The 15,304-nt window shown below is 36.8% G+C and overlaps 2 protein-coding genes across 2 annotated transcripts; one reads left to right on the top strand and one right to left on the bottom strand.

Annotated features, from left to right (window-relative positions):
- Positions 1–458: 458 nt before the first annotated feature.
- Positions 459–9,729, bottom strand: LOC141633268 (uncharacterized protein At3g06530-like). The gene is made up of 6 exons (XM_074445708.1): positions 9,437–9,729; positions 5,684–8,662; positions 2,334–4,848; positions 1,549–1,987; positions 1,063–1,306; positions 459–747 (listed from the first exon to the last, which is right to left on the bottom strand). The coding sequence occupies exons 1-5, from the start codon at positions 9,594–9,596 to the stop codon at positions 1,076–1,078; spliced, it is 6,324 nt and encodes a 2,107-aa protein (XP_074301809.1). The 5' UTR covers positions 9,597–9,729; the 3' UTR covers positions 459–747; positions 1,063–1,075.
- A 1,555-nt stretch (positions 9,730–11,284) lies between these two features.
- On the top strand, positions 11,285–11,959 carry LOC141628441 (uncharacterized). The gene has a single exon (XM_074441586.1). The coding sequence runs from the start codon at positions 11,285–11,287 to the stop codon at positions 11,957–11,959; it is 675 nt and encodes a 224-aa protein (XP_074297687.1).
- Positions 11,960–15,304: the final 3,345 nt, after the last annotated feature.

Raw genomic sequence — 15,304 nt, 5'->3', positions numbered from 1 at the left:
GTTAAAGAAAAACAGGCCAACGATAAAAAGAAACGAAAAAACGAAAAGAAAAAGCAAGTAGCAGAAAGAACCGTTGTCACCAGAGAAATCCTCACGTCGAGACGGAAGGAAGAAGCCCCAAGAGATGAAGGAAGGATCAAAGACGAGCCTAGACCGAAATCTCCATAGGCGAAACCCTAGGAGCAGTTTTTTTTCGCGATGTTTTTTTTAAAAAAAAATATTCCAGTTCCTTAAGATTTTGTAACAAACTTAAAACAGACGACTCCGGTAAAAGTATTACATATTGGTGTAGACTAGACTATTTTATGGAAATCGTTGGTTGTGGTTTAAGATAAATGATGAGTATAGCAACTACAGGTGCTTTAAACCCATGTCGGAATATCAAGTGTCTACACAGATAGTACACGAAGGAATATAACAAGTTCCGAGCAGCATGGGAAGTCAAGGAATCTAACAAGTTCAGAGCAACATGGGAATTCATTGATAAAGTAAATCCAATAAGTAAAGGTGATAAACAATCAAAATTGATGGCATTGTTATGTTTTTTGCGAGTCAACAAACTGGGAAGATCATCGTCTTAATGCCTTACAAAGACCTGAAAGTTCGTCAATGTTGTCTTAGGAAAATTTCAAGTTAACAAAACTGATACCTCCGTAAACTGCCTTCTGCTGGTTTCCCCTTCTCCATTTCTAGACTCGTTTCTGATTAACATCATGCTCCCGGTCTTTAGCATTAGCACTTGCAACGCTGCAAATCAAAATATAACTAGTAACTACATTAGAAAATTGTTCATTAACTTGCCAATAGTGAGTAATAGTCGAAACCATAATTACATATTTACAGCTTTATAAGTTTATACTATCCTGGTATCGAAACACATGTTGATTCTCGTATTAAATGGTCTCATAATAAAATTATCATGACACAGATCCCCTTAATGTAGTTACCTTTTTACTTATTGACCCCTTTTATATAACTAATATTAGTTTGAGTTATGATGTGGTATGACTAGAAGTTTTTACAAGACCGACTCGCAGGATCAAGCACGAGAAAGTAGATTACCTGACAAATCACATCAAAAGTATTGGCGGAGATTCTCGCCACTCATAGACTCCAGTTCCTTGAGTATTTCTTGGGCAAGTGTCTTAACAGGCAGCTCAACATCCTCCAACAACTCAGCGAGGAACGGGATTGTTTCAGCCAATAATGCCAGGAACTCTTCCTTCAAGTTCTCAACAAGGTATTTTGTTATCTTCAATCCCAAAAGACGGGGTCGCACCATTTCGCTTCTTGTCTGCATCAATACCTGCAGAAGTAGAGGATAAGATCAAAAAAGAGTAATGAGGCAAGCACAAATTCATATCTGAAACCGATTTGTATTGAGTAATAATCCATTGATTCACGAAAAAGAATTAGTCGGGTTTTAGTTAAATAAGTGGACTCACTTATATGAGACGAGACTTGAGACGTTTATTAGGAGACTAATGGAAAGGCAAATTGTGTGCCAAAAATGATGTTCAAGATTTTACTAACGGGAAGGAATTTTACCTCATGATTCAGGGACTTCCACAAAAGATCAGACCCTGCTGCTATAGCCAACTGACCGAGACAAGAAACTAAGACATCATCTACTTCCTCAATAGATGAGACATTTGGATGATCTTTGAGAGAAGCTGGTGGGCGAACAATAAGCTGCGAGACAATGGGCTTCAACAGTTGATGAAACTTTGAAGAATCCATGAACTTGAGACTACCGGAATCATATCGAGTATCATATAGGAAGCACTTATGAAGAGATGACAAGACCAAAGCTCTCAAATGCCAGTGTTCAAACGTCAAAGCCTTGTTTGTGATTATTTTTCCTTCCTCCGAGGTTTGAAGCTTCGCCTTCTTCTTTTTCCTTGGCTGATCACTCTTACTATCATCACCAGTAAGGTATTTGACAGAACTGTCGAGCAGGTATTTGAAATATGGTACAAACAGTGATCTGCATGAAAAATTTGGAAGCCAGGGTTACATTTTGAATACACAGACAAGCTAAATTGCGCAACGAAGTCCCATACGTTTTCTTCATATATTCATAAACATTATAATAACCGCGGAATACTGAATATTAAGCAAATTAGTAGGTAAACCATCTCATAGAATTTTAAGGAAACATAATTCGGAAAGTTAAGGGTGAAGCACTTGCACAGATATCGCAACTAAGGCTGAATCAAACTTGATTTACTGCAAAATTTAAAACAAAAAAGGAGATAACACTCAATTTGCAGAAGCCAATTAAACAAAAAAATTAAACCTTGCAGAAGCCAATGAAAAAAAAATTAACCTACCTGTGGTTCTCAGCGAGTTTATTCACCAAACCATAGAATGAAACTGCCCTGCAGATAGAACGATCATCTTCTCCCATTTTTGACTCTACCCATTCAATGCCCTTGATGAAAAGAGGCTTGAACATACTCTCAGTCATCTTCATTGACAAAGAAATCATAGCATTGATGACGTAATTCTCTACACCATTTATATTCTCAAGTGATGCAAGGCGTTGACTACGCAGATCAAGAGCAAGCATGCAGAAGTCAAAGATGTTCGTGTGGTATCCTGAGACCGATGCTCTGTCCATATTACTAACAAAGTTTTTGAGCAACTCAAAAACAGTAGTCAAGCTCAAATCTCCTGACTCTACAGCTTTAGGATAAACATTTTCCATGGCAGGTAGGGCTAGCCTGACTGGAACTTTCTCACTAATGAGCTTCCTTAACCCGTCAGCCTTGGATTTCAGTTTTGGATTGGACTCAGATACACAGTCGGGATGAAGCACAAGAAGTTCTATGATATCACCAAGGTATGGACTTAGAAAAGAACCGAGACTATTGACCAGTGCTTCTAAGGTGACAAGTATAGATAGCATAAGTGGGTCATTTGAAGTGGCAATTTCATGGCTACTTTTGTCAGCAACTGATGAAGGGGACGCATCTCTAGTAATCTGCATGAGACTTTTCATGATTTGAGGAAGCTCTGGAAGTGCTCTTGGCCCGAGAACACTGATTAATGTACCAGATGTCCGAAGGGAAGAAGCAACAATCACAAGATCATCTAATGAGATATATCTAACAACACAGGTTAGACATTTGCTGAAAATGGTATGATGAGACGGAAACTTGTTGGCTAAAACTTCCAGTGCTGAGAAAGCGGCCAGTCTCACGGTTACATTTTGATCAGACCCATCAAATAACTGCAAGATTTCCAAGCAAAGTGCACTAAATGATTCCAAATCACTTCCAGCAAGATTATTCCAAGAGTTTAACAGACGGGTATGAGGATCCCTTCTTTTAGATTTCATAGCACCGAAATCTCTCACTGTTTCACAAAGGACCTGTAGAGCTTTCTTCATTGCAGTTTTGTCAGCTTGGACAAGCAAATTAATAATTCCTCGGAAAAAGGTAGAAGGAAGCATTCCCTTGGTTATCTTAATAACAACAGAATGGGCAAGCTCTTTCAGGTCTTTTTTCAAAGCGATAGAAAGTGATATTTTCTTTTTGCTTGAATCTACGAGTTGCCAACAGAAAACAACCTGAACCATGAGCTCTCCAAGTGTTCCCTGGATAATGTCCATATCTTTTAGAGATTGAAGCTTGAAGACAAACTCGGGATCTTGCAGCTTCCCCATAATAAATTTCAACCCAGATAGCAATATCAAAAATAGTTCATTGTCCTGGGGGACTCCCTGCAATTGTATTAGCATAGACACAAGCGATGGTAGCCAAATCATGCTTGTATATTGTTCACATATATGTTCAGCAAAATTGAACTCCCACTGTGTCTCATAGTCAAAGGAAGACATGCTCACTTTCGAAGCCAATGAACGGAAGAGGAGGAGGAGCAACGAACCCAAGCTTCTACTTTCACCCAGGGTCTTTAAGAGATGAAGAACAATTGACAATCTTCGATGCTGGGCAATATCAGGCATTACATTGACAAAAATCTTAAGCAAATTTTCGGCACCATCCATTTTCGATAACCAGCAAGGAACAACAGTTGAGATGAAGTCCTCAAATACCCGTCTCGAGTGGCTATCATCATGACCAACAGTGGATTTACCAAGAACAGTCAGAATGTCAGGAACTTGATGCAAGACCTTGTCGGTTGCAACCTTTGATACGGCAGCAAAAAGTGAATACACATGATTACAAGTAGTAAAATCAGTTGCAGATCGAGCACAATTAACAAGTAACCCAGCGTCAAACTTATCAAAAATCTTATTACTCAATGACCCATCTACTGGTAGTGAAGAAATGATATCCTCGAGGATAAGCAGTAGAGTCTGGTGAATGTAACATAATGAAGCACGTGGTGTTTGAGTTACCCAGTGATCTGAAAAGACACTCTTAAGAAGCCCAAAAAGAGGCTCTAGAAGAAGGGCACACTTTGACATATCTTTCTTGAGCAGAAGCACATCAAGGAGGGAACTAACAGACTGTAGAACATTTTTACCAGCGAAAAGCACATCAGGTTCCTGCTTCTTAGATTTCTTCCTTTTCCGATCTGAAAACCCGGCAGTATTGATTTCAGATACGGGGATAGAATCTAAGATACGGGACACAGTTGAATAAGATATATCCAAACGAAGCAATGCTTCTCTAGTGGAATTTTGCACATCATTGTTATTATCATGGTATAGAAGCACCAAATGCTGGAAAAGGTTCAACTTCATCTCAGCACTCAAACTACTATAAAGATTTTTGTTCAGATTCTCCAAAAATGTCACATATGGACGTACTAGTGCGGCATCACTTAGCACCATATCATCGATCCATAGTGCGGGCAACAGATGGTCTTCTAAAGTACCTACATAAAGAGATGGGCATACACCGCATATTAGCTGAATTCAAATCAACTTACAAAATTATGCAACCACAATGATGATGACAAATTCAGTTAAATCAGATAAGTTCATCCTAATAAAAACATTCAAAAAGAGAAATTGATCTTAACTCCAGAATAACTACCCATCAAAAATAATTCCAGATTCACTGAAAACCATGAAAACAGGACAACATAGAAAACACTACATATACTTAACAAGATTATAAAACTTTCAATCACAAAGGCATTAAAAATCAATTCCCAAGTCATTATATTAAGCGGAACAAAAAAAATATGAATCTCACTGCTACCAATTCTTTAGGTCTTTTATTCCTAAAGGCTTCACTGGTAAAGAATCCAAAGAGAATAGGCAGGCCTTTTAGAGAGCAGTATAATGTTGGGTTAGCTCCGTCTTGTTGTGATAGGGGTGAGGGACACTTCTCAGAAATATCTTAGTTGGTTGAGGGGTGATCGATCCGGTCAGTCATAAAAGAGGATAACAAAAAAAGGTGTGTCTGGTCTGGTGTAGCTAATGTTAAATTGTTAACATAATCCAAAGAATTAACCTCAAAGATTGAAACTTTCAATCACAAAGGCATAGAAAAACAAGTCTGAAGACATAAAAATCAGCTTAAACAGCATAACCAAGTGAATTAAGCTCAAAAATTGGAACTTGGGGGATAATTAAGCTAAAAGATTGAAACTTTGAATTACAAAGGCATAAAAAACCAAGTCCCAATCCATAAAAACCAATTTAAATAACATAATCACGCAAATTAAGCTCAAAGATTGAAATTTTAAACATAAATTGAAATACCTATATCAAGAGCTGTGGGCATAGAGCATATTTCAATCAGAAGACATAGAACATCCACATCAATTTTTGACAACTCCTGGTAAGAACTACGGCGCCGTTGCAAGAGTTCACATAGCAAAGAATGAACGTCCTTTACACGCACAATTGCACCACCCAGCTCTTTCAGAAGGAACAATATTTTCAGCTTTGCATATTCTGGAAATTTCATTGCAGACCCTAATATGAAAGTAAGTATTCCCTCAGAAGTCGATTTTTCAAACCTTTGACCGATATCTTGTGGGACCAGAAGGCTATGGAAAGATGTAGAAAGTATTGATGCCAAAAGAGCCGGAAGGAAATCCCTATCTGATAGTATCAACTTCTTCTGCTCCACCAACAAACTTAGAAATTTATCTAGAAAGAAGCCCCAAGAATCACTGCTCCCATTTTTCTTGCTCGCAGATTTTACACGAGAACTCAAGCAGCAAAGTTCTTCGACATAAGACATAGCCGCTCTTCTAACATCCTCGACATCGCTAGACAACGGTACAAGAGTCACGGGAAACCCAGCTAAAAGCTGCAAAGACAACCCTTCATCTGCCTCGGAGCATAGCATGGCAAGAGAATGGAGACTCTCAATTTGTACATGGGAAGATATTCCTTCAACACTGATAAAGGTTGAGAGAAAACGAACGGACGAGAATTTAGCCTTCTTAACAAGGTAATGTCGATGCTCCTTGAAAAGGTGCTTCAAATTAGATTCAGCAAAGAAGACATACAAATCCCTTAAATAAGAAACACATCCTCCATCATCATTCACATTAGCATCAGCTGGTATAATAGAGTTATATGCCTTGATAATTCTCCAAAACACAAAAATCAGAATCTTTGCATTAACACTCTTGATGTTGTTTTCGTCAAACTCATCTAGAAGATACAAGTCATCTTCATCAAGAATCTTACTAGTGAACTCCTGCCCACATGAGAAGTCCTTAGTATGCTCAAGAGATCTCCATTCCGCCTTCAGAAATGCAAACAAACCTTTTTGAAATTTAAAAAGCTGGTGAGAAGCATTCGTTTCTATCACAAACGACTCCATCAGGACCATGAAGGTTAATGTCTTTAACAATTCAGATTCACCGCAACATTTGATAAGCCAATGCATGAATTTCTCACCATCTGTTGAAACAAATTTTGCCAAATTGCGAACAAGTGACATATTAACCGCAGGAAACAACTCCTTTCCGGGCTTCTTTTCGAGATCCTTTTTCGTGTCTAAACCCAGCACAAGGTCCCTGTAGTAAGGCCACTTAATAGCCGTAGCCAATTCTCGAGCTTTAAGGTTAAGCATCTTTGTTTTAGGAAAAACAAGGAGGAGCGGAAATATCAAAACAGCGACTTGCTCCAAGGTCACACTTTGGTTATTTGATAAGGAAACCAAATGCTTTAGGCATGAAATTGCAACCTCAACAGCTACAGAGTGATCCTTTGATGAACTTGACCACAAAATATGTGTGCACCTCCCAAGCAAAGTCTTAAATGTCTCAATAAGAAAACCAGAATCTAAAAGATCAGACAATTTATCAAGAGAAACAGCTGCCTGAACAACACTCAAATCATCATCAGATAAACAACGACCAACAGCATCTTTCACATTTAATAGCCTCTGTGATGTAACATCGCCATTGAAACAGACAGACAAATCAAGATTTGAGAGCGCTGCCTTTCTGAAATCTGCCTTAGGATGCTCTAGCGCCAACCAAATCCGGGTATCTGAGAAGTCAACAGTTGATTCCAAGTTTCCATCAAGAATCTTGCATAAGGCCTCAATGACAAATTTTTCACCCTTTGATTGCAGTTTTTTGTTGCCCACGAAATCATGAACAGCCATACGTAATTCATTAGGATACTTCTTATCAAGAAGATGGAGAATCTGCTTAGCCCATCTCCCTGACTCTGACAAATCCGAGCTGTCCGTGTTCTGTGACAAGTGTAAACACGAAGACAAAAGCCTAGAGACTACACCTTGGACAAGGCCTCTGATAGTAACAGTCTCAATAATCGATACCACAACAAGCCTGCAGTCAGTGTCGGAGCTACTAAAATCAATTAGAGACTCCAAAAGCAACGAAACAAATCTGTCAATATTGAATCTTGTTGCAAGTTGTAAGATAATCCCAGGAAGATTTCTGATTTCTTTTAGGACATCAATTACCTTCTTGGGGAAGGTTTCGATAGATTGCGATTGCACAATGTTGACAAAAGCCATGATTGAAAGCTCGACCCACTGCGCATCAGCTCGAGCCAACTCGGCTACTAATCGTAACAAGCTGGCGACCAGCTTAAGGGACAGCACAGCTCTCTTTGCTAATAGACTAAGAATCATCAGCATGCCTGCCTTGTAGTCCGAATACCCTCTACCACTAGATTGAAGACCCGAGTTCGGGAAAGGAAGAATTCTCTTCACAATGTCATTGTCGACAATTGCAAGCAAACCCAATACCTCAACCACAACTGCCGTGCTAAAACTGATCACTAGTGTTGACGGATGATGCTTCTTTGTAGGAGTCGCATAATTGCATATGATATCAAGAACACCCATGTCACGTATGCATTGCTGGACAATAATAGCTCTTGGAGGTGGGGCCCCAGATGCTTTGACTCCATTCAGGAACTTCCACGGCGTACCACCAAAATCAATTAGTTGCACAATTCGAACAAAAACGTGTGTATCATGATATGGCAGTGCACACAAAATTAGCTCCTCAATATTATACACATGAATCTTATATCGACGGATTAGAAACTCAAGAGTCTTGTATGCAGAAGATGACTGAAGGTGCCCACCGAGCAAGCGCAAGTAAGAACTTATAGTTGCATTGATGCCATTATTTTCTTCATCGGACATCAATTCTCTGTTCACTTCTCTGCTTTTGGGGTTAAAAAGATCATTCTTGTAGTTTCTGAAGCGCTCATCAATATTGACTAGAACTTCCAAACCTATTAAAACAAGGCATACGCTACCATTGTTAGCATTACACAAGAGATGATAAAGAAGGATAAAAAAATATACTCGCTCATACGGCACCTTAGTCAAATGTAAACATCACACGGGACGGAGGGAATAGCTTATTAAACAAGAGTACCATTTTTTACAAAATGACACAGGGATTCAACAAAAAATCAGTCAATTGTAATTTGAGATAAAGAAACCAACAGTGTCTGCAATTCAACATACAAAATACACGAAATGTACCAAAATAACAAATACAGTGCTCAGACTAAATTACTACATGAAGACATTTAGCTAGTCCGCGGTATTCTCAATTTCTCATCCTCCACTTACAGCTAAAACATTTACACACCATGAAAACAGCACAAAATATAATACACCACATATACATACAAATACAAAGTTTAAAACTTCCAGTTACAAAAGCATACGAAACCGATTCCAAAGTCATTATAATCAATTTAATTAGCAAAAGCAAGCTAATTAACCACAAAGATTGAAACTTTCAATCACAAAGGCATATAAAAAAAAGTACCAGGCCATAAAACTAAAATTAAACAGCATAACCAAGCAAATTAAGCTCAAATATTGAAACTTTAGGGATAAATTAACTGAAAGATTGAAACTTTCAATTACAAATTCATAAAAAATCAATTTCCAATTCATATTATTCAATTTAAATAACAAAAACAAGCAAATTAAGCTAAAAGATTGAAACTTTAAACATAAATTAAAATAGCCAGTAAAGATAAAACACTAACCAGTGCAAGCAAGGTCAAAAATTTGATCAATATCAATGTCAGCAGCTTGTTTAGGGTCGTATAAAATAGAGGGTTTAGTTGAAGGTTTAGATGGTATTTCTGTATCGGATTTGACGTATGATTTTAAAGCTTTGAGTTGTGCTTGAATGGAGGTCGCCATTGTTGCACTTCCTCGCTCTTTGTTTTCTTTTCTTTGAAGTAGTGTTTTTTTATGTTTTTGCAGGATTTCGGCTTCAAGTGTTTAGAGTTTAAACCCTAACAATAATCAAAGGGTTTAGCTATAGATTTTGTATGGATTTTGTATGGGGAAAAAAGAACATACATGGGATGTATTACCTAGATTTTACTTGTTTTTAAGCATTTTTCTATTTTTTCTGAGCTTATTAACTCAAATTCTATTTGTTTTTGAGCATATGTGTAGATTTTCTGAGCTTAATAAAGTTTATAATTTAGATTTTATTTTTTTCCGTCAAAACTCAAATTTATGTAAGTTTTATATGTAAAGTTTTTGAGTTTTATTTTAATTTTTTTGAGCTTAATGTTTTAGTAAATGAACTCAGAAACTTTATAGTAACTCATAATTTTTAAAACAAAGCTCAAAAACTTTATTATAATGCTCAGAAAGTATAAACTGGTGGTAGTACATTGGATGTATAATCCACTTACTGGATTTTATGGGATGGGAAATTGTAATATACAATTACTTTTACTTTTTTAGCCCAAGGAAAACATTAAATCTTTCTATTTTTGCTTTCTTAACCTATAGAAAACCCGAAGTAAAAATTACTCCTATTATTTTATAATTTTATTAACTTTTTTTTATGTGTGACAGTCGACCCGTCTCAACGTCTTAAATGAGAAGTTGTGTGTAGCAAATTTGCTCAATAAATTTAAAAAAAAAAGTACAATTAGTACAATTCAATTCTTTTAGCATTGTTTTTACTAAAAATTATTATTTTCTATTATAACAAACATTTGATTATATTTATTAAAAATTAAATACAACATATTTCTACGGATTCAACGAAAAAATGTGATTCATATTTAAACGAGTTTGGAAAAAAAATACAGGGGTGGAAAGAATGTATGCTATCTCGACCAGGTAAGGAGGTTTTAATTAAAGCGGTGGTTCAGGCGATACCGACTTACATGATGAGTCTATTTGCTTTTCCGGATGGTACCATAGAGGAATTGCATTCGGCTGTTGCTAGATTTTGGTGGGATTCTACTGATACTCACAGAAAGATTCATTGGATGCGATGGGATAAGCTTTGTGAGCCAAAGGAGATGGGAGGTATGGGCTTCCGAGACCTGCGTGTCTTTAACCAAGCCCTCTTAGCAAATCAGGTCTGGAGATTGTTGACTAACCCGAATTCCCTGTCAGCGAGAGTATTGAAAGCTAGGTACTTTAGGCATGACTCGGTCTTAGACGCCAGATTGGGCTATGACCCTAGCTACACGTGGAGAAGCTTATGGGGGCCTTAAGCACTTCTACTTGAAGGGCTTAAATGGCGAGTGGGAGACGGTCATCAAATAAATGTATGGCAAGATGCTTGGCTCCCTGGAGAGAATGCTAGTCGGGTCCCAACACCCATTGGAGATGTCAACCTGAACATGAAAGTGGAGGAGCTCATTGACCATGCTGAAATGAGATGGCGTGAAGATGTGGTGAGGGGATTATGCGAGATGAAGACGCCGAGGAGGTACTTTCGCTCACACTCGAAACGTCGTCCTTGTGATATCTTTGTATTGGTGGCCAAATAATAAGGGTTATTATTCTGTTAAGTCTGGATATAAGCTTGGCAAAGGAGTATACAACGCTCATGGCGATCAGTTATGGCGTAAATTATGGACACTGAAAATTCCGCCAAAGCTGGCGCATTTCACGTGGAGATCAGAGCTAGTATGGATGTGCTTCCTGTTCGGGAAAATCTGTTTCGAAGACATATTATTGAAAGCCCTATATGCCCCAAATGTGGAACCGAGGTGGAATGCGTCGAACATGCTCTGTTTTGGTGCAACGAGATACAGGATTTTTGGCGGAATGAGGGTTTCCAGGCCGTCAGCTATGAGGCCCCAACAGAGTCGTGTCATGATATCCTTCTTTGGGCGTTCAACAAGATGGATGCGGAAGCAATGAGAAGGTTTTTAATGACGATGTGGGCTATATGGACCATTCTAAATGCTAATTTGTTTGAGGAAGAACCCTGCCCTCCAACCCGGATTCTTACTGGTTTTCCCAGGTACTTGGCCGAGTATAGCTCTTATGCGGAAAAGGTATATGAGCCACCTGCAATACCACGACCAGATTCGAGCAATAGTTGGAGTCCTCCTGGGGAGGGCGTGATCAAACTTAATACAGATGCTGCCATGTTTGAGGATGGGACGATGGGATTAGGGGTGGTGGGAAGAGATAGCAATGGCTCGGTCCTGGTTGTTAGCTGTAAGCGTGAGGTAAAGGCGAGGTATGTCGAGGAAGCAGAAGCAAGAGCAGCTTTGCTGGGGTTGGAAATTGCCCTGTAAATAGGGGTGGATAAGGTGCAGCTTGAAACGGATTCGATGATTTTGGTGAACGAGTTGTGTGGCAAGACTTCCAGTAGGAATCAGTTGGGTTTAATTATAGATGATCTCAATTATTTGTTGCTTTCTTTTACGAGTAGGTGTTGTTCTCGTGTTAAACGAGGGGGTAATATTGTGGCTCATTTTTGTGCTAGATTATGCGCAAGAAGGGGAGACGAGGTTGTATACGTAACTGATTTTCCGCAAGCAATATTAACACTTGCGAAGCTTGATATTATATAAGATACCCGCTGTTTAACTCAAAAAAAAAAGTTAAATACAATTTTGATATTGTAATTTATTAAAAAATTATCCGAATATTTTATCACCATAATAATAAATAAATAAATATAATAAAAAAATATTAGGACATGCATTTTAATAATTAAGAATCTTAGAATTTATATTTGATCAATAATTTTGACTTTCAATAATAATAAAATATTTAATTTAGAAATTTTAATCATTAAAAATAAGACATGTAGTTAATTACCATTGAGAAAAACTCATGGGGCCAATTATGTTTAGAGGTCAAACATTAGGTATGAAATTGAATGAATTCTAACTCCAATGAGGTATGGAATTACAACCCCATATATGTTTTTAAAGTTGTTTGGTTCAATCCGAGAATGGGAATAATAATATATTGGGTGGAATAGAGTTGGAAACTTGGGGGGAGATGTGGGTATGAGATTCCAAAGGGTTGGAATGGGGTTAGAATCCGTATCTAACTCTATTCCAAAAAGTTCAACCAAACATTAGAATGAACTAAATCCATTCCAAAAGCTCCAACCAAACATCTTAAAAGTTTAAGTGCTTAGTTGTACATAATATCAAACTTATTTGAGGTTATTTGTTATATTTTCCAAAAACAAGATAAACAACCATATAAGAAGAAGAAGAAAAAAAAAACATCTTGCACCAAAATAAGAAAAAGACGTGAAAAAAAAATGATTGTTAGAGACGGAACAGTAATAGATTATACATCTGATGTACTACCACCAATTGTATAGTTTCTGAGCATTATAATAAAGTTTTTGAGTTTTCTTTTTAAATTGAGTTTTACTATAAAATTTATGAGTTCATTAACTTAAACATTAAGCTCAAAAAATTACAATAAAACTCAAAAACATTACATATAAGTTTAGTTTAATTTGAATTTTGCCAGAAAAAATTTAAAATCTAACTTATAAACTTTAATAAGCTCATAAAAATACACATGCTCAAAAATAAATAAAGTTTGAGGTAATAAGTTCAGAAAAAAATACGCATATTCTCAAAAACAAATAGTCATCCCTTTCATATACACTTTTTACTCTTTCATAGAATTTTTCACGTAACTTTTCATCCCTTACCTTTTTTTTCTACAAAACCCAAAGTTAAATTCCCTCTTGTTCTCTCCCTGTCAAGTTAATCAAATTCTTGTCAAATTGAATCATAATTCTCATATTGTTCAAGTATACGCTGTATCAAATTTAGTAAGTGCAAAATTAAATTAGGGTTGATGAAATTAATAAAACTAGTTTTGGAACCCGTGCACTGCACGGGTAGTAACTGAAAGTATTATTAAAAGGAAAAACTCATAGTCCCTCCTATTCCAAATAAGTGTCCCATTTGGACAATCACACGGAAATTAAGAAATATAGTTAAAATAATGAAAATTATTGAATAGGAGTAAGAATATAGGGGTGGTTGGGGTGGTAAATAAAGAAAAGAGCCAAGGGTAGTAAAGTAAAAAATCATGTCCAAATATGGCAAATGGGACAGTTATGCGAATAGAGGGAAATGGCAAATGGGATAGTTATTTAGAATAGGAGGGAGTATATTTTTTAGATTTAGTAAATTACTAAATTTTAGAAGATTGTCTACCCATGCACGTAGGTTATTAATTGCTCAATTTTATTTGAAGTAGTCTATTTTTTTTCCTCCACTTTTTAATTTTGAGAGCCTAAATCTAAAAAGTGGATATAAAATTATTGTAAATTTTATAATCTATTTATTTACGCAATATACATTTAATTTTATACATTGTTGTACGCTTTTTTTCATAAGACCCATCTCGTTTCTCTACCTTCTCTCTCGTTTCCTCTCTCACCCACCATCACATGGACGTCAAGAAACAGGATTGGCCATCACTAACCGACAACCTCAAGATCCACCAAGCCAGCACACCCTCCACCGTAGTGGTGACCGCACCTAACACCTCGGACCACGACGTTCACTCAATCCCTATCTGAGCGCGCACGCACCTACCTCCTCCCCCTAACCACCACCCTCCTGCAATCCATATCCTACATCCTCCAAATACCGTACCCTCTCTTGCCTCTACCATCCCTTACGTCCCCCACCGTACCTCCAGAATAACCACCATCCCTGCCCCACCCAATGTGTGCTCTTATGCAACTCCCCACCCACCATTACCCACCCATTGCGACCCCTCCCTTATCACGTTGCTCTCACCATCAGCACCACCGCTTAATTCGTGTTTTAAGTTGTCAAATACTAATTTTTTAAAATTTATTTTCTTTTAGTTTATTGAATCATAGTAACACTTGCCTCTCAACATTGTAAATCATTTTGTCATACAGTTTATGTATTTTTTTGCTAACAACTTATTTACTCATTACCTTTTAATGTCATAATGTTATGCAATGGTATAGTTAGATAATTTTTTAAAAGTCACTCCAACTTATATAAATTGAAAATACTATTAAGTATCTAAATTGATTTTTTTGAAGTCACTCCAACTTGTCATCTAATAACGACTCCCTCTTCTTTCTTTAATTTTTATGTGTCAAAATTAAAGGCAAACAAATGACCGTGGTGATAATTTAAACTCTTAAAGTTTATAATGGAAATAACAAAAGCTGAACCAAAAGTCCTTCTCTAGTGTTGCTTGTGTGAATGGAGTGAATTCGGAGACTCTGACTCAAGGTGTAGCAATTGGAGTATCTTTATAAAATTGTGAATTAGAAGTTAACTACAAACATTATGAATGAACTAAGATATCAAGTTATCAATATGAGATATTTACGTGCTTTAGAAACCAAAAATAAAAATAAAATGAGATATTTACGTGCTTTAGAAACCAAAAATAAAAATAAAAATGTATTAAGGTTCATTACGGAGTCTAAGAATTGAAAAATACACCTTTTTGGATATATGTTTTACGCTCTCATCGACGAATCACACTTGAAATTTCATTTACCATAGAATACTTGCTTGTATTTGAAAGCTTCATCGATTAATTGATTTTTGTTTTATTTTATTGAATCTTATGTTGTACAATATAAAAAAGAGAAATGATAA

This window comes from Silene latifolia, chromosome Y (assembly GCF_048544455.1).
Source record: "Silene latifolia isolate original U9 population chromosome Y, ASM4854445v1, whole genome shotgun sequence".
Lineage (NCBI taxonomy): Eukaryota > Viridiplantae > Streptophyta > Magnoliopsida > Caryophyllales > Caryophyllaceae > Silene > Silene latifolia.
The sequence above is the reverse complement of the archived record's forward strand: the minus strand, read 5'-3'. Positions and strand labels throughout refer to the sequence as shown.